Source organism: Chlorocebus sabaeus, chromosome 26 (assembly GCF_047675955.1).
Source record: "Chlorocebus sabaeus isolate Y175 chromosome 26, mChlSab1.0.hap1, whole genome shotgun sequence".
Taxonomy (NCBI): domain Eukaryota; kingdom Metazoa; phylum Chordata; class Mammalia; order Primates; family Cercopithecidae; genus Chlorocebus; species Chlorocebus sabaeus.
Window position 1 is genome coordinate 31,268,335 of NC_132929.1, and position 20,657 is coordinate 31,288,991.

General features: G+C 37.4%; 1 protein-coding gene across 1 annotated transcript in view; it reads right to left on the reverse strand.

Annotated features, from left to right (window-relative positions):
- Positions 1 to 20,657, reverse strand: part of PRTG (protogenin) — a 131,438-nt gene that overhangs the window by 64,553 nt on the left and 46,228 nt on the right. Inside the window, exons 3-8 of the mRNA XM_038010009.2 lie at positions 6,623 to 6,767; positions 5,217 to 5,350; positions 3,351 to 3,488; positions 2,912 to 3,070; positions 2,147 to 2,306; positions 664 to 911 (exon numbers count right to left, since the gene is read on the reverse strand). Coding sequence (XP_037865937.1) covers positions 664 to 911; positions 2,147 to 2,306; positions 2,912 to 3,070; positions 3,351 to 3,488; positions 5,217 to 5,350; positions 6,623 to 6,767 — 984 coding nt within the window. The remainder of the gene's footprint in view (positions 1 to 663; positions 912 to 2,146; positions 2,307 to 2,911; positions 3,071 to 3,350; positions 3,489 to 5,216; positions 5,351 to 6,622; positions 6,768 to 20,657) is intronic.

Genomic DNA, 20,657 nt, shown 5'->3' on the forward strand with positions numbered 1-20,657 from the left:
AGGTATTCGCTGAAAGTAAAATATAAGAAAAATTTTTAAATCTCCACAATAGAACCAATAATTCTGAATAAAAATTTTAAGACACATTTGATTTCTAATTTTCTATGATGAGATAGGAGTGAAGAATGTTCTGTTCAATTTTCAGAGGGTTCTATGTGATTTCAGAAAACATTCATAATACACAAAATATTTAAAATATACAAAATCAAAAATATGGGGAATTTGACAATGTTTACTTTCTCCCTTAAAAATAATAAAAGATATACGTAGTTTATTATTTTACTCAAGTTACACCACTGTGACTAATGTAACTGAATACTTAAATTGGAATATTAAGTCTCAGTTAAGGAATTTATGCCTTGTCTGGAATGAAATTCATAAGTATACTACTTTGTAATTTCTAAGCAGGCAGTGATGCTTTGTATTAGCTGGTAACTGTTTCTAAACAGAAAAATCTTAAACTATACTTACACATACAAAGTACACAACAACATCAAATTTAGAAAACAATAAATACAAAGATGATAGATTATTTTATTAAAGAAGATAAATGCCACAGAATTTCAAAAATATTTTGTGGATTATGTAAGGCATTATTCATACTGAAAACAAATCCTTGATAGCAAGGAGTACTTAAAAATAAGCACTCCTAATATTACTTACCTTCTGCTTTCATGTAATGTACAGAATAGGCGATGACTTTGTCTGAATTATAAAGTGGCCTCTCCCAAGCTAAAAGAATGGCTGAGCTTGACATGGTTTCAGCATGTACATTATATGGAGCACTGGGTCTGTCTTCTGACATCACTACCGTCAGTCTGGCTCTAGATAAAATAGATCCTTGGCTATTCTCAGCCATGCACTGATAAATAGCATCATCTTCAGGAATAATCTGGTTAATTACCAATTTACTGGGGAAAGAAAAAAAATTATTTCCATGAAAAATTCTAAGAATGAATTCAAACTAAAGTTTAGCTATTGCTAAATATACCCTTATTTTATTGTATTTTAAAATTCAAATTAAAATCAAGCATTTGTAGAACCCTGCAGCAACTATGTGGAATCCTGAAGACTTTTTGGTGTGTTTTTGTTTTTGTCATTTTCTTTTTTGTTGTTGTTGTTTTAAAGAGATGGGGTCTCACTCTGTAAACCAGACTGAAGTGCAGGGTCACAATCACAGCTCACTGCAAGCCCCAAACTCCTGGGCTCAAATAATCCTTTTGCCCTCTTGCCTCATCCTCCCGAGTAGCTGGGACTCCGGGCATGTGTAATTTTTAATTTTTTTGTAATTTTTGTGTAGAGACAAGGTCTCACTATGTTGCCCAGGTTGGTCTTAAAACTCCTGGGCTCAAGTGATTTTCCCACCTTGGCCTCCCAAAGCACTGGGATTACTGGCAAGAGTCACCATGCCTGGCTTATATAGTCTCATTTCAGATGATAAAAGTTACTGACCTACCAAAAAAAACTATGTAATCTATTTCAGTGAAAAATATTCTACATTAATTACTTAAAATTACTCATTTTTGAGTCTGCATTAGAATTTGTGATATTCAAATGCTCTTTGCTTTAGGTAACAACTTATTTTTTAAAATGTGGCTCTTATTAAGAATTTATATTACTTGAATAGCATCTAATTTACAGAATATTATAACGTGCACATAAAATATAGGTCAACAAAAATGTTTTTGTTCAACACAAATTAGAATGTTACAATAATTCGTATTTATGCTAATAAAAATGAATTCTTAAAATCATTAACTATGGAGAAATTATTAGAGAATTATTTCTTCTAATTTTCTCATTGTTTGGAAGAAGGAACTAAGACCCCAAAGAGCTAATATGCTTTCTTGTGGTAACTTAACTAGTGGCTTAACAACACAAGAACCCTGGAGTTTGGGGAACTGTGTAACATTCATTTTATTATCACCTACCACTTTCATGATCCATGTATAAAATACTCATGAGTATTTAGCATAGCACATGTATGACATGCTAATGTTATAAATCTTAATTTCTTAGTTTAGTTTCATTTTGTTAATAACTATCAAGATAATTTAGGTATTTGATATAATTATAACCATTTCACATAAAAATTACTAAAGCCATTATGTCATATATAAAATGGTAGCAAAGTGACACAGCCTACCTGTTGTACATTTTAATTCTACCATTTGAATGTATCTTCCTTCCATTTTTCAACCATGACATCTTGGGAGAGGGGATTCCTTCTGCCTGACACACAAATCGAGCAGTGCCAGCTCGAGGCCTTGTTAAACTTTCTGGCCATTCAACAAATGAAGGAGGAGCTATTTTTGAAGAAAAAAATGAAATATTTCTGTGATCCTAATAGGAATGATGTAAAGAGTCAAGGAAGAAAACAGTAAATGAAACAAGTCCCATTCCTGAAGATGGCTGACATGCTGAGCTCCTATCTACATCTTCATACATCACTCCAGGCGCCTTTTCTCGGCACTGCTCAGTGTTCACTTTCTCCATGATTTCCCTATTCAGAGCATCTATATAGACACATTTAAAATATATGTACCTATCGTCCTTCTTAACTAAGAACAATATATTGCCACTTGCGAATGCAGTGCAAGTGGCTATAATCAAGAGATTAAATTTTTAAATTGGCAAATAGGTACATGGATACGTGTGTAGGTGTGATGGAGATAGAACGGAAGCTTAAAGAAGAAGAAACATAATGGTATGCACGTAAACAGAACAGTGACCTCAGAATGATTCTACAGTTATACTTTAACATATTTATTTTTTTCCTGAAATTCATCATTGGATTACAATACTTCATATCAATGCTACAAAGCTCAAGAAAGAGGTAAGCTATGAATGAGATAAAATGGCAAATGTTAAAATGTAAGATTCCCCTGATTGCAGAATGAAAGGAACATACCTAATACAGTTAAAGTTGCCATAGCAACTGTAAAGTTGCGTGTGCCAGGGGTAGTGGCCCGACAAACATATACTCCAGCATGTTGTAGCCTGACATCAGATATCATGAGATTACCATTTCCAAGTACCCGAGTATTAAAGACATCAATGGATTTGTGATCTATTTCAAGGAGAATACTTCAGTTAAAACAATGTAACAGATAATCTGAAATTATGTCAAAAGACCACTATCCAAGCAATCAATCATGGAGAGTATAAAATTAAGTATAAAATTATCTATGTTAAGACCTTTTCTCTATACACTGAAAAGGCAAAAAATTAAGACATTCAATAGCCAAACGTGTGTTTTTGTATATAAAATAAACATCTTACAAATTTCATTAGAATGAACAAAATTTAAGGAAAAGACTTTTTGTTTTGTTTTTCCTGAGAAGTCTTACCAAGGCGGCTCCAAGAAATGATTGGTTTGGGATTTCCTGTGGCCATGCATTCCAAAACTACAGTCTGATGAAGAGACGCTGTTATGTTCTGTGGACCTGCTATAATTGTTGGTGTGTGGAAGGATTTAGACTCCTTAGCTTTGGGGAGGAAAAGACAGAATACAAAAATAAATTATAAATAAGATATAATAAGTGAAATTAGTAGGACATTTATTCTTATCACTCACTTTTCTTTTTTTAAATAACTTTACTGAGATATAACTCACATACGATACAATTCATCCATTTGAAGTATATAATTTAGTGGTTTTTAGAGTTTTCAGAGTTGTACAACTACCACAATTAATTTTAGAACATTTTTATCACTCTCCAAAACAATCCCAAACCCATTAGCAGTCACTCCCAATCTCTTCTTCTCTCCACAGCCTAGTAACTACTAATCTACTTTTAGTCTCTCTGGATTTGCCTATTCTAGACATTTCATATAAATGGAACTATATATTACATGGTCTTTTGTGAATGGCTTCTTTTCACTTAGCATAATGTTTTCAAGGTTCGCCCATGTTGTTACATGTATAAGTACTTCATTCCTTTTTATTGAGCAATATATATCATTGTATAGATAGAACACATTTTATTTATCCATCAGGTGATGGACATTTAGGTTATTTTCCATATCATTACTTTTAATTGAGGTTCAAGCATTCACTTATTTATATAATTATCTAAAATTTATTTACCTAAAACTAAAGCATAGCATTAAATACATAACTTCAGCCTCTTAATGTTTTTCAAAATTTCTTCTTTTACAGCCTTAAAGGATCTGTTAGAAACCAGCATCTCTTGTGAAGAGTAAACACTTATGTGAAGTTCACCAATGTTTTCAGTCCAGGTCTTCTTCCACTACATTTAAATAAACTTAACCTTTAAAATAAAAACTATCATCTATTGCATTTTAAGGAAATATCTATTTCTTTATACACATCTCTCTAGTTTCCCTTCTACCTATATTAATGTATGGTAAAATACATAAAATTGTGTTCGCTTAATATTAACAATGATAATTTTTGCATTAAGACTGAGGATATTTTTTAACTTTCATTTTTATGTTTTAAAAAATTGTTTAATATAGAAGTTTTATATTTTCTATTTTCATAAACATTACTTTTTATAAAAGGCAAGTATCATTTTTACAAATGCAAATTATGGTATTTCTTTAAATGACAAGCAAAATAATACAACTAGAAACAAACATATCTTTTTCCACAATAGGCAATTCTGGTAGAAATGGATGACTGTTATTCTCTTTTTTGTGCCTTCTGTATTTTACACCTTTTAAAACAAAAGTGAAATACAGCCAGCCCTCAGTATCTGCGGGTTGTACATCTGTAAATTCAACCAACTCCAGGTCGAAAATATTTTTTTAAATAAAAAATAAAAACATACACATTTTAAAATACAATATAACAATGATTTATACAGAATTTACATTATTAGGTATTATAAGTAACCTAGAGATGATTTAAAGTATAAAGGAGGGTGTTTAGGTGAATGAAAATGCCATGCCATTTTCAATAAGGGACCTGAGCATCAGTGAATTTTGGTATTGAATAGAATACCAAAGACTGAATATTTGTTAATCTTTCTTAAGATTGAATACTTCTTAAAGACGTTGACATAACATAGAAAACTGGCCTATGAAAGAAGAGTTGCTTAATAACTGAAAATAACCATTTTCCAAATAGATTATAATAATTTAAATGAAATTCTTCTTTATAGCACATTATTACAGCAGAGGAGAAAAAGTAGTAACTGTGCCAATAAGACATCATAAAAATGGAAAAAGCCACTCTGCATGGTAGGTACCTGGAATCACAGTTAGCGAGGCCTCCATGCTTTTGCGTCGGTGGGCCACGGTGGCAGCAACACAACGATAATTTCCAGAATCCCTTTGGCTGACATCATAGATCTGCAATACTCCTGTTGGTAAGGCGGTTATCCTGTTATGAGAGAAAGATAACTAAACTTCTTGTAGATTATTTTATTTTATTTTATTCTATTCTATTCTATTTTTGAGATTGAGTTTCGCTCTTGTTGCCCTGGCTGGAGGGCAATGGCGTGATCTCGGCTCACTGGAACCTCTGTCTCCAGGGTTCAAGCGATTCTCCTGCTTCAGCCTACCAAGTAGCTGGGATTACAGGCACGCCACCATGCCCGGCTAATTTTTGTATTTTTAGTAGAGACAGGGATTCACTATGATGACCAGGCTGGTCTTGAATTTCTGACCTCAAGTCATCTGCCCACCTCGGCCTCCCAAAGTGCTGGAATTACAGGCATGAGCCACCGTGCTGGGCCTAGATTTTATATTTTATTTAACATATTCTGTGATAGGAATTAATACACTCAACCTTTTTACAGTGCTAGAAGCAATACTTTAAAGACCTTTAGCTTGATTCTCGTTTTCATTTGGGTCACTAAAGCTCTCTAAAACATAAACAATCCAGCATGGCATGGTTTGTGCAATCTATCAGTCGAATTTTACAGAGTCTCATTTGACATTCTAGCATAGATTTAGCTAACTGGTGGCCCAGAGTTTAGTGTAATTTTTTTCAAATTCCTGAATTTTTTACCTATCAATATCCACATATTGCCCAAGACATATATAGATATGCTCTTTTTTGTTTCTTAATAAAGCACTTCCATGAATAACTTATTCCATCTTAGTGCTTTACCATGTTAGCAAATGTCTGCCTACTCAGGAGCAGGGCAGGAATCAAATTTTTTGGAGTTGCTATCAAGTTCTTGATTTTTAAATCCCAACCACCCTCAGAACACTAGATGTGTGCATGTGCGCGTGCGCGCATTTGTAGCGAAGAGGGGGTTGGGAAGTGGAAGGCAGAGACAGGAGTGGGCAGCTACCAGGGCATACATGAAAGACCCTTACACCAGCACTGCCCTTCCCAGCAATAAGAGTGTCATTTGGTTTCCTAAAACCTTGGGCTGCAGTCCGGATACTCATGGTTAGAACAGATGGTTGAGGAAAGGATCAAGGCAGTAGGATAATCTATTTAAATTCTGATCTAAACCAGGGACCATGCCCCATGTACCAGAGACTGATGATCTAATTCTCTGGCTAAGTTTGAAATGTCTTAAGCAATCAGTTATTACTGCCTAAATAAAAATGAGGCCTATAATGGTGTTTCTCCCTATATAACCTCATATGAAGTCTTCATTACTCCCATATCTTCTCCAAAGACAAAATCTACATCTACCTGTCCACAGTTATAGGTAGAGCTGTCCGATTGAACTCCCATGTTATAACTGCAGGAGGGTTGGATGAAATCTTGCATGCAAATCGAGCAACTCCACCTTCATGGACCTCAGTGGAAATTGGCTGAACTTCAAATGCAGAAATAGCTATAAGATAAAGTTTGAGAAACTCAGAATAAGTGCATGAAAATAACACTCAGAAGTAACATTACACTAGATATTACTTATTAGACTTGAACACTTGCTTGAATAAGACCAACCTAACTTAACCAGCATGAAAATAATTTAATGAATACTTTTGGAAAAAACACTGGGCAGCTGCCCAATTTACGGAGTCTGGTCTTTCCCAGAATTAAATTCTAAACAGGTTCATGAGAAACTTATCTATTTGTAGATAAAACTTAAGATATGAAACAAAAATAAACAATGGTATATAATTACATACTAAACTGTGTGATACAAACTTTAAATACTACTGTATATCAGAGGAGAGGGAAACAAATAAATTCAAACTAATCAGGTAAAAACCATTTACAGGAACTGGTTTTGAATTAGCTTTTGAAGAATCCACTGGATTTAGATGGGGGTGGTGGTGGAAGAGAACAGAACATTCCAAGTGAAAAGAATAACATGAAGACAAGCACAGAGGTAAGAAATGCAATGGTTGCATTCACAGGATTGTGAGGAAACAGCCAGGACTACTGCAAAATATTTCAGATTAAGAGTTTATGGGAAAGCTGAAGGAGAATACAGATAAAACAGATTTACATCATGGTACAAATTAAGGCATCACTGAAGATTTCTGAGAAAAAGCATGTCCTGATATTAGCAATGTGTGGGAAAAATTAATCAGAATGGATAGAAAAAAGGAGTCTCAAGTCAAAAGTCCAGTAGGCTATTAAATAGGGATTACAGAACTGAGTGGTGGCAGTGGGAATGGGGACAGTCTAGCGATATCTTAAAGAAAACAAAGACTTGGTTCTTATGCCACAGACACATCACTCTGTATCTGGAATCAGATGAAGTTGGTATTGATGGAGCAAGATGGGAGAGGAAAGAGAGAAGTCCAAGGGTGCATCTGAAACAAAAGGTGCAGAAACTCAAGAGACTACTTTTAGGCTCATGTATTTCCAAAGCAGAAATCAATCCTGAAGTGCTAGTATTTTCTAGAGATAATTATTCTTTGCAATTCTAGGCAGGCCTCCAGGAAGTGGTCTTCAGTGTCTATGATCATATTTTGAAGGAGTTTTTAAACTCCAGGTTTCCATTCCCTCTACTACGTCTTCCAAGATACAAAGAAAGGGCCACAACTATAGTCTTACTCCTCCCCTCCCCAGACTACAGTTCAAAGAAATATTTGTTTGAACTTTATTACTTATAAATAAAATGAGAAGTTATGAAGAAGAAGAGAGGTAACAGGGCTAGATGAACCTATGCTTCATTAGGTTGGAAAGGGTAAAAGTTCATAGAAGGCTAACAAATTCTGCCTTGCACTTGAACTCATCTATCTGTAGATAGATCACAGGCCTTTACAAGTGTACGACAAGGCCAGAGAATCACGGTGAAAATATTCTTAGGATGATGGACTTCCAAAAAGGGTAGAGTGGGGGTAAAGTAACACCTTATTTGTGTATGAAACAAAAATTTGTTTCAAACTGCTATTGTCAGTGGATCCTAAAAGTCAGAACCATTTGCATAATAACTTTCACTCTCTTTTCTCTCGAATATATGGTATTTTTCAGGAGTTATGTAATGCATGATATTGCAATAGACCAAATGTTGAAGCAGACACATAAGAGAACCCAGCTGTCTTCTATTAAGCTAACTAAAGAGATTTGCACAAATGTAAAGCAATTCTGCTCTTCTGGCTATTTTTTTCCTCTGGAAAATAGTTATATTAATATGTGATGTATAAATATTTTTATTCTAAAATGAATTAATGATTATTTTTCTCAGTTTTAATTTCTAATAGTGTCAATGGAGGTAAATTACATAAATACAAGTTATTTCAGTTTTAAGAGTATAAAGAGTGAGACTTTTCGGGCCGGGCACGGTGGCTCAAGCCTGTAATCACAGCACTTTGGGCGGCCGAGATGGGCGGATCACGAGGCCAGGAGATTGAGACCATCCTGGCGAACACGGTGAAACCCTGTCTCTACTAAAAAATACAAAAAACTAGCCGGGCGAGGTGGCGGGCGTCTGTAGTTCCAGCTACTCAGGAGGCTGAGGCAGGAGAATGCCGTAAACCCGGGAGGCGGAGCTTGCAGTGAGTTGAGATCTGGCCACTGCACTCCAGCCTGGGCAACAGAGCGAGACTCTGTCTCAAAAAAAAAAAAAAAAAAAAAGAGTGAGACTTTTCAGTTGGAGAACCACTCTTCCAGAATATCACACTCTAAAAATTGATACCATGAATCTATGTTGCTGATCAATTAATTAGTCCCTGTAAAACTCAAGCCCCATACTCAACCACTTACAACAGTGTTTCACTAACACAGAGCTACTTTTCACTGCTTCTGTAATCACTTGCTAGGATGTTTACCTGCAAACATTTTAATTTTGGATCTAAACCTATGGACCATCCACTGCTGTTTATCTACTAAAGAATTAGGAAACAGATGGCTAGATTCACCTTCAAAATATCAGCTTCACATTCAGGCATAACAACCTAATTTCTCAATAATGAGGTAAGTTTGCCTTTTTATAGTTAACTTAAACCACGTTGAATACATTTATCTTGGGGGGAATTAGGACCTACATTTATAAACATAATGTTTGCTTTATGAAATATAAAGCACTTGTCGATCCCATATTTACCTTTTCCGTATGGGAGGGGTGACCATTAGTTCTAGCTGTCACTGATAATCCAGTCCGTATTCAATTGACAAGACTTCAAAATGGGAATTTTACTTTATTGGTTCTCAGCCTCTACCTTCCCAGACTGAAATATCTTTAGTTTAATTTTTAAATTTTCTTTACAAAGCAGAAGCTCCCCCAGGCCTGTCCACTTTAACAATTTCTTCTTCCATTACCCCACAATGAATTAATTATTTAATCAAGATGTTTTATCTCATTTATTCCTCTCTCATATCTGACTTCTCCTCATCCCTAACAGGACCTGTTCAATTCAGGTCCTTATCATATCCTGTCTGGATGTCTTTCTGGAGCCTCTTAGCTGGTACCTCCCCTGCCAGCAACATCACCCTCCCGAGTGATCATCATAAACCATGAATCTGTGTTGCTGATGAATTAATTAGTCCCTGTAAAACGCTAGCTTCATATTCAACCACTTACAATGATGTTTCACTAACACCGAGCTACTTATAATTCACTAAATACACCACGATATTTCACACCTCTAAGGTATATATGAACATTTCCTTCTCTTGCTAACAACATTGGTCCCTTGTCCACCTGATGAAATTCTATCATCCTTTAAAGGCTGGTTCACTTATCCCATCCTTTGGGAAGTGGTTTCTGACCCTTTTCTCTGCTACCTCTGTACACTGAAGACCTTCACTGCTGCCTTTATCTCACATTATAATAACTTATTTACAAGTCTTCCTCCCCTTCTACATTACAAGCTCATTGAGGGGCAGCAGTGGGTCATGTTCTTTGCAGGATACTGTAAGACAGTAAATGGTGCAGATTTGGCACTAAAAAAAATATACTTTCTGAATTGAACTAGTATTATTTTGAATTTTCTCCAATTCTATTAGGTCTTTAAGCACGATAACTAGAATTGTAGGGAGTTTCTTGGGTACAAATACCAAGACGGGGTGAGAAGAAAATAGTGCTTTTTATTATTTTTTTCTTTGCTACAATTCCAAACAATGCCCAGTATTTTACTGGCATTGTTTTTACAGACAAAAATTTGTCCCTCCCATATCAAAGGACTTTTGTAAAGATTAAACAAGCCAATAGAGTGAAAAATTTTCATAAATGTGATTATTGAGAATAAAAATGATCACTTTGCTGCCTTGAGTTATTTCCTTCCAGCCACATAGGCAACTGAGTGTTTTTTTTACTCTGAACCTAACCAATCAAACAGTATGCCTGGGCACCACTGCCTTTTCCTTAAGCAGTTCCCCTTTTTTCTCAAATGGATAAATACATGAAATCCCTAAGATTTTTTATTATAACAATTGAGCTAACCTTGTACTTTAGGCCTAGTGGGCTGCAACTCTGGAGTCACAGAATTCTGAGAACTGAAACATAAATAGGTATATCCTTGAAAACTCTGGTTTTCAGAAAGGTTTGAAAGCAAGTATAAAGGTATATATTTTTTAATCCTCACAAACACCTTTATATTTAAAATATCTAACTTTTTGATATCTTTTGAAAATTCAATCCATTGGCAAAATAGTTTCGTGGAGAAAATACCAAGCCAGATACTGCTTAGGACTCTCGTCGGTTACCTCTGAGACTGAAAGAATGACGCAACCATGAATCAACAATGAAAGTAAATTCCCTTTTTTCTGTTTGTAATCCCTCCATCTGGACACCAATCCCAATCTCTTCCCTCCCCTCTGGGATCTCTCTCTTCCCTGCATATTCAAACTCTTCTCCTGGCTCCTTTCCCTCCACAAATAAGAGTTCCACTCTCTCCCAACCTTAAAAAACAAAAGGAAGAAAACTCTAAACATGCCTTTACATCACTTTACATATCCATCTAGCAGCTATCTGCTCACCTACCCATGGGATCGAAACTTCTCTAAAGAGTATTATACTAGCTGTCTCCCATTCTTCCTTTCTGACTCCATGCCTCAAACATTTAATCTGCCTTCTTCCCTATTAATTTATTGACACAGGGTCTATGATACTACACGCTCCTGTTCTCCTTTTATTTCTCTGGCTCCTCCTTCCTGTCTGCCTTTTCAAGAGTCCGCTCTCCCTCCTCTTCTGCCCTTCCCTCCAGAAAGTCTCTGTTCTTTTCTCTCTCCATGGTCTTCTTTGGTGATTATATCCTCTTTCAGTTTTCAACCACAGTCAGCCGTTGCTGCTGATTCCCCTAAACACCTCTTCCAGTTTAGATCACCATCCTCAGACCTTCGTACTCATGGCTCCAACTGTGCACTGGACGTCTTCACCTGCAGCTTATAAAAGGTACTCCAGGCTGCCGTGGTAGCTAAGGCCTGTAATCCCAGCACTTTGGGAGACCAAGACGGGTGGATCACAAAGTTGAGAGATCCAGACCATCCTGGCCAACATGGTGAAACTCTGTCTCTACTAAAAATACAAAAATTAGCTGTGCGTGGTGGTGCGTGTCTGTAGTCCCAGCTACTTGGGATGCTGAGGCAGGAGAATCGCCTGAACCCGGGAGGCGGAGGTTGCAGGTTGCAGTGAGCGGAGATCAGGCCACTGCACTCCTGCCGGGCGACAGAGGGAGACTCGTCTCAAAAAAACAAACAAAACAAAACAAAGGCACTCCAAACTCATCATGTCCAAAATGAAGTCATCTTCTTTCTTCTAAGCCTGTATCTCTGCTTCATCTTTGTCACACCACTGTCAAATTACTCACCTGAGCTAGAGACTACTTACTCTTTCTGTATTCTCAATCACCTGTTCCCACTGATTTTAACTCCTAAACACGTGCAAAATCCATTACCATCTGTTCCAGTCCCAACATCTCTCACCTGAACCACTATTAGCCTCTTATCTTGTCTCTGCTTTCATTCTTCCCTTCCCCCCTTCAAAACACTCCAGACAAACACCAGAGTTTGATAAGCTGCATTAGACTCAAGCAGCTTTCATCTATCCATTCAAAGGCTTGTATAGGTTAATCCACTACTTCTAAAACCAACAAAGAAATAATCTCACAAAAATGTGATTCTAATTGTAAATGCTGTCAAAAAGCATCATGTCTTAGCATCCATCCTTCTAAATATTTAAACTGCTTAACCTAATTACTAGAAAAAAAGAATGCATATCTCCTTGTCATAGCAAAAGAAAAAAAATCTTCCTTTATGCCAAATATATATTTTAACTCTTTTTAACTGGGTATAGTCCCAACAAATTGACTCATTGGTGAGCTTTTGCAGAAAAATGAAAAAGGGCAGGGGGGGCTGGGGGAAGGATAGCATTAGGAGAAATACCTAATGTAAATTACGAGTTGATGGGTGCAGCAAAACCAACATAGGCACATGTATACCTATGTAACAAACCTGCACGTTGTGCACATGCACCCTAGAACTTAAAAAAAAAGGGCGGGTTCTGGGCGCGGTGGCTCACGCCTGTAATCCCAGCACTTTGGGAGGCCGAGGTGGGCGGATCACCAGGTCAGGATATTGAGACCATCCTGGCTAACACAGTGAAATCCCGTCTCTACTAAAAATGCAAAAAAATCAGCCAGGCATGGTGGCCGGTGCCTGTAGTCCCAGCTGCTGGGGAGGCTGAGGCAGGATAATGGTGTGAACCTGGGAGATGGAGCTTGCAGTGAGCCAAGATCCCGCCACTGCACTCCAGCCTGGGTGACAGAGTGAGACTCGTCTCAAAAAAAAAAAAAAAAAAGAAAGAAAAAGAAAAAGTAGTTAGGCATCAATTATTTCAAAACCAAACTGTTTTTATGGCAACATGCAATAGTCTTTAAACAACCAATGTTATGTAGTTATATAAATGTAATTAATATCTCTGCTATTAAAGATACATAGTATAGCTGACACAATGGAGTTAATTTCCATGAATCACATATTAATATCGATCCCATTGTCCTTACAATAACACCATTCATTTAGTTTGTGGTTAACTAGGCTGATAGGCTCTGAGTCATAAAATTCTTTATAAAATAATGGGCCAGATTTTCTCCACAATTTAGAAAACAATTTTAATCACTTTCAGGAAACTTTTAATCTCTTCTAAATTTATTAATTCATTCAATGAATATTTATTCAGTGTCTAGTACATTCTAGGTGCCAAGGATCTAATGATGAACAAAACTAACAGAGGTTTTATTCTCAGGGATCTCTGTTAATGGTGGAGAAAAGCATTTAACTAAATTACTATCCAAGTGTAATAAATTCAAACTGTGATAAATGCTATGAAGAAAAAGGACAGAGCACCCCCAAAAGTTGAGCATCCCAAAAGTACAGAGAATCCCAAATTCAAAAATCCAAAATGCTTCAAATCTGGAACTTTTTTAGCACTGACATGATGCTCAAAAGAAATGCTCACTGGAACATCTCAGACTTCTGGATTTGGGATGCTCAACTGGCATAATGCAAATGCTACAAAATTTTTTTTTAAATCTGAAATCTAAAACACTTCTGGTTCCAAGCATTTCAGATAAGGAATACTCAACCTAAATTATAAAAGTAACAGAGGTTTGAAGCAATTTAATAAAGACAGAAATAACAATAGCTTAACATACATTTTATTGTAAGGGGCTGCATTGAGTACATTACATATTCCAGCTTATTTAGTTCTCAAAACTATTATTCATCCAATTTTCAGTTAAGGAAACGGAGAGAGGGAAATTAAGAAACTTGCCCAAAGTTTTGCAGCTAGTAAGTGGTGATACTGGGATCTGAATCCAGGTAGTCAACTTCCAAGACCCTTATGAGTATAAATTTGAGTTCCCCAAACTTTCTGTAGAAGATACAAATTACAGGTTCTAGGCCAGGTGCAGTGGTGCACGCCTGTAATCCCTGCACTTCGGGAGGCCAAGGTGGGAGGATCACCTGAGGTCAGGAGTTTGAGACCAACCTGGCCAACATGATGAAATCCCATCTCTACTAAAAATACAAAAAATTAGCTGGGTGTGGTGGCATGCACCTGTAATCCCAGCTACTCAGGAGGCTGAGGTAGGAGAACTGCTTGAACCCAGGAGGTGGAGGTTGCAGTGAGCTGAGATTGCGCCACTGCACTCCAGCCTGGGCAACAAGAATAAAACTCTATCTCAAAAAAAAAAAAAAAAAAAAAAAAAAAAAATTACAGGTTTTACTCCCAAGCAATTCTGCTACTCAGTATAGGCTGAAATGCATTGGCTTTCTAGCTGGGTAAGAATATGTGTTGAGGCTGGGCACAGTGGCTCATGCCTATAATCCCAGCACTTTGGGAGGCCAAGGAGAGTGGATCACAAGGTCAGGAAATCGAAACCAACCTGGCCAACATGGTGAAACCCTGTCTCTACTAAAAATACAAAAATTAGCCACGCATGGTGGCATGTGCCTGTAGTCCCAGCTACTCGGGAGGCTGAGGCAGGAGAATCGCTTGAACCCGGGAGGCGGAAGTTGCAGTAAGCCGAGATTGTGCCACTGTACTCCAGCCCGGGCAACAGAGCAAGATTCCATCTCAAAAAAAAACCCAAAAAAAACCAAAACAAAAAAACCAATATATGTTAAATTTCTACATTTATAAAGCAGAACACCACCTTTAAAACTTTGTGTATTGGAATTTTAAAACTATGGCTCTCATCTCAAACAGGAGTATGTCTACTTCTAGGAACCTATTAAAGATAGGAAAGTGACCAGCCTGGGCAATAGGGCAAGACCCCGTCTCTACAGAAAAAAGTTTTAAAAATTAGCCCAGTGTGGTGGTGTGAGCCTGTAGTCCTAGCTATTCAGGAGGCTGAGGTGGGAGAATTGCTTGAGTCCAGGAGGTTGAGTCTGCAGTGAGCCATGATCACACCACTGTACTCTAGCCTGGACAACAGAGTGAGACCTTGCCTCAAAAAACATAAAAATAAAAATAAAAATAAGAAAAATATAGGAAAATATGTAAATTGAATTATACTATCTCAGGCTAAAATTTAGTAGTCGAGTATTTTTTAAAAAACAAATCTCTCTTTCAAAAACAGTTTACCTAGTAGGAATACCAATTTTTCCTTTGTTGTTATTCTCTTGGTTCTAAGCCCACAAACATGTTGACCATCAAAAAGTCAAGTACTTAGAAGAACAGAATTTAGAGGTAGGGAGACTAACTAGTTAAGAGGCTATCAGAACAGCAGAAGAGAGATCTGCTATGGGTTTGAATGATGGCAGAAGGAACAGGAACGAAGGGAGGGAACACACAAGAGACACAGTACACCAAACATCATTTGGCTCAGAGGTGTTCAAGGGAGACCGAGGAAAGGATCCATATAGTTCTGAGGTTTCTAGCCTGTAAAGGTTGGGGGATACAATGTTGCCTGAATCAGAACAAAGAAAGAGAGATCAGATGGGCTGGTGAATAACCATTCCAAACTCTCATTTGATCAGAATGAAAAGACACTGGACATGTTAAGGCAAACTGGGAAACTGTAAAATTAGGCCATGGACTAATAATAGAAACAACTTAAAATATCTATTAATCTTGATTTAAGTGGCTTTTGTTTTTTCAGTTTTTGATTTACAGCTGTTCTACAATGCTAAGTCTTGATTTTTTTGACTAATGACTCATACGTAAGGCTATCATTAAGATTTATAGAAAGATATCTTTGAGTTTTTATAATAGCAGCCTAAAAAAACAGTGTTTACTGTTTTTCCAATTTTAATGCAATCTTTTTTTTTTTTTTTTTTGAGACAGAGGTTCACTCTGTTTTCCAGGCCCGAGTGCAGGGTACAATCTCAGCTCACTGCAACCTCTGCCTCCCAGGTTCAGGTGATTCTCCTGCTTCAGCCTCCCCAGCACCTAGAACTACAGATGGGCACCACCACGGCCAGCTAATTTTTTTTTTTGTATTTTTAGTAGAGATGGGGTTTCACCATGGTGACCAGGCTGGTCTTGAACTCCTGGCTTCAAGTGATCCACTGCCTTGGCCTCCCAAAGTGCTGGGATTACAGGCGTGCGCCACCGCGCCCGGCCTCATTCTCATTTCTTGATGACAGAAATAAAGGGCACTAGAAAACTGAGGTAAAGGGGATATAAATATATACATATTATTATTTTTTTAAAGACAGAGTCTCGCTCTGTCTCCCAGGCTGTAGTGCAGTGGCACAATCTCGGCTCACTGCAACCTCCGCCTCCCAGGTTCAAGCAATTCTCCTGCTTCAGCCTCCCGAGTAGTTGGGACTACAGGCAAGTGCTACCACACCTGGTTAATTTTTTTGTACTTTTAGTAGAGACGGGGTTTCACCATGTTGGCCAGGCTGGTCTCAATCTCCTGACCTCATGATTCGCCCGCCTCAGCCTCCCAAAGTGCTGGGATTACAGGCGTGAGCCACCGCGCCCAGCCAAGGATATTTTTTTTTAAAGTCTAAGTGGCAGGGTGCAGTGGCTCACGCCTGTAATCCCAACACTTTGGAAAGCTGAGGTGGGCAGATCACCTGAGATCAGGAGTTCGGGACTGGCCTGACCAACATGAAGAAACCCTGCCTCTACTAAAAATACAAAATTAGCCGGGCGTGGCAGTGCACGCCTGTAATCCCAGCTACTTGGGAGACTGAGGCAGGAGAATTACTTGAACCCAGAAAGCGGAGGTTGTGGTGATCCAGGATCATACCATTGCACTCCAGCCTGGGCAACAAGAGTGAAACTCCATCTCAAAAACAAAAAACAAAAAACAAAAAAGACTAAGTGAAATCTTGGCCTTAGCTGGTATAAAGAAAATCAGGAATAAAACCCAGAACAGACTGTGTATACAGGGAGGTGGTACACCGGCATAGCCTTGCAGGTAAGAGTGCAGATATTAAAATCCATAGTTTTGCATTCATGAGCTGTGTGTCCTGGAGATGTTACTCAACCTCAAGCCTCAGTATCCCTCAGTAAAAGGGGATATTAACAATACTTTCTAAGCATATTGTAAGAATAACATTAAATTACATATACATATACATATGAGTACCCAGGCACTGCTTGTTATCTAGTAAACTCCTAGCAGTGGTGCAGGAGACGGGAATAGTGATAGAATGCCTTACTAGGAATACACTGGTTTTACTTTCAGAAGAATGACTCAAAGAATGTCAAACAAAGGATGCCAGTGATCCTTATACACAATAAAAACAAACTTTAAAACCTGAATAAAGGCAAAGGTATTCTAAAATTTAACTTTTTTCTGTTATTTTCTACTAAGCCAGACTTAGGTAGCTTTTGCATAAAGGTATATAAACTACAGAGAAACAAAAGTAATTTTTCCATTTTGAAAGTGCAGAGATAAATTAGTTGAAGGAGATAAAATCCAGTACTTCAACGATGAAATAATGGGAGATAAATTAAAAAGAGATAGGTAACTAAGTTCAGATCTCCAGCAGGATTATGTATGGTGATTTTTATTTTATTTTTTACTTTACTTACATTTTTTCCTATAAAAGTATATAATTAGGAACATTAGTGATCTTTTTATAAATTATATATGCCACTATGGGGCACAGATTGCAGTGAAAGTATGAATGCATAAATTTTCTACTGTTACTCCACTGCTTGATAAAATCTCTTACTCTTATTTTTATCTGCCTTTTGAGTTCTTTTAACTTCTCACTCTTTGGGTAAACATCACTTATGATCAATGGATGCTTGATTCTCTCACTAACCAGTGCCCTAAACCTGGAAATTACAAGAAAAAAACTTGAATAAAACCACTGTGCAATTAAAAAAACAAATTATATAAAATTTTATATCAAAACTTAGAAACTTTAGAAAAGCATGCAAATATAAAACATCTATATCACGATAGTTTTAAATGTTGTTTCCTAGCAAGTATTTGCTTTTTCAATTTTGATTTTTTTAAGTGAGGCATTAAACTGAGTAAATGACTGTGTCTTTCACAATAAATGTTAGAGCCTTTTAAAACTTTAGTCTGCAACCTATTTTCAGTATTATCAAAGTATTTTGCATTTATTTAAATGGCAAAACACCTCCTGTCCTACGCAAATCTTAGCTTTCTTCCACAGACTTTGTTTCTGCCAGTTAGGTATGATTTTACAAGTCTACAGCCTCCTTGTGAAACCCGACCTCTCTCTTCCCTCCACAGTCAGTGCTAACATAAACCAAGAGCCCCACAAGAAGTCATTAAAGCTGTGCTGTTAAGAGGCCAGAGCTCTATAAAATAGGCAAGAAACAAGGTCTTGAGAAACATGCGCTGTCCTCAAAAACAACCTTGCAAACACAATAAATGTAAGTGCCTATTTTATTTGCGACTTCCTCCTCTTCACCTGTCTATTTAATCATTTGCTTCTATGATTTATAGTTAGAAAAAAAAAACATTAAAAATGCCAAGATGAAAATGTTTTCCAAACTTTTATCTGACCAGAAAGCAACACTTAATATGACTACTCTGGAAATGTATGACTACTAATTTAATAAATATTTAAGTAATATGTTACGCATGCTTCTAAAAGATTGCAACGAATAAAATGCTTAACACACGATTTTAAAACCAAATAAAAATGATGAAAACAGTCTGAAATTACATACCATCTAACAATTTAAAATACGTACACTAGAACTTCCTAACGTAAGAAAAACATCACATTCTTTTTAAAACTGCAAAGAAAATATTATTTAAACATAAAGTAGTAAAGTCAGAATCCTAACTCAAGGTTTAAAACGGTGGTCCTAACACTGCAGTTCAGCCAGGGGATCCCAACGCCTCAATGACTGCATCAGTCGCTGCTACCACACCCGCCCCTTGGGGGAATCCTAAGCAGCAGGGGAACGTGGACAGAAGCACGTTCCAGAAGCCTCAGGCTGTTTCCACATCTCTAAGTCACCAATCAGTAGCTCTGGGAAATCTATAAGTAGCTCATCAAGAACACAGGGAGGGCTGGGTGCAGCGGCTCCTGCCTATAATCCCAGCACTTTGGGAGAACGAGGTGGGCAGATCACTTGAGCTCAGGAGTTGCCTGGGCAACACAGTGAAACCCTTTTTCTACCAAAAATACAAAAAATTAGCCAGGCATGGTGGTTCATACCTGTAGTCTCAGCTACTCTGGAGGGTGAGGCAGGAGGATTACTTAAGCCTGGGAGGCGGAGGTTGCAGTGAGCCGAGATTGCGCCACTGCACTCCAACCTTGGTGACAGAGTGAGACCCCATCTCAAAACACAACACAGAGAGGCTGGATGCGGTGGCTCACACCTGTAATCCCTGTGCTTTTGGGGGCCAAGGTGGGAAGTTCGTTTGAGGAGTTTGAGACCAGCCTGGGCAACACAGGGAGATCCCGTTTCTACAAAAAAATTAGTTGGGTGTGGTGGCATGTGTCTGTGGTCCTAGTTATTTGGGAGGCTGAGGTGAGAGGATCACTTGAGTCTGGGAGGTGGAAGCTGCAGTGAGCCATGATCATGCCACTGCACTCCAGCCTGGGCGACAAGAGATCCCGTTTCTTAAAAAAAAGAACACAGTGAAATTTTTAACACAACTCTCAAGCGTCCACAATTTCAGAGTTCAGTATTAAGTTTGATATATATTAACGTAAAGCTTCTTTCTATGACACTGGTCTTTCAAATCAACCACGCATTTGTATACTTCAGGCTTTACTAATCAAAACAGTGGTAACTTCTTGCCTCATCAAGTCTGACTCACTTTGAGGCTTCCTACTTGAAGACTGACATGCAACTTAACATAAAGTAAAACTAAGAGATCTGGTCCCATCATCTCATGCTATCAGTAGGTAAAAGTTAACCAAGGAACAGGTTTCAAACAGAAGGAAAACCTGGATCCTTAAGACTAGGCGAGAAGCTATTTGTTATCTTAAATTATTTAACAGGAAAAAATCATCTGCTTAATAAAAATAATATAACAACAAGACAAATGTGATCACTACATCTTGGGAGTCAACTCCTTTGTACAGCTGTACTAAATACACAACAGCCATTCTATAAGTGGTTTCTTACCTAATTTCTAGTGAACATGTTATCCTGCTTGAATCCGACCACTCTGACAACCAGGTGCTATGAAATACATTTTGCTTTTGAAAGAAAATATTTAGATCAAAATATGTGACTAAATAAATATAAATAACACGAAGGTTAGAAACTTTGTAACAAAGTTGGGAACCAGGGACTCTAAGAATGTGCCCTACATGCAAAGTTTCTACAGACTATTTTCCAGTATATTCCTAATGTGTATTCCCATTTTAAAACACACCTTTAATAATACCTGAGAATTCGTTGCTTCTTTAATATTTCATC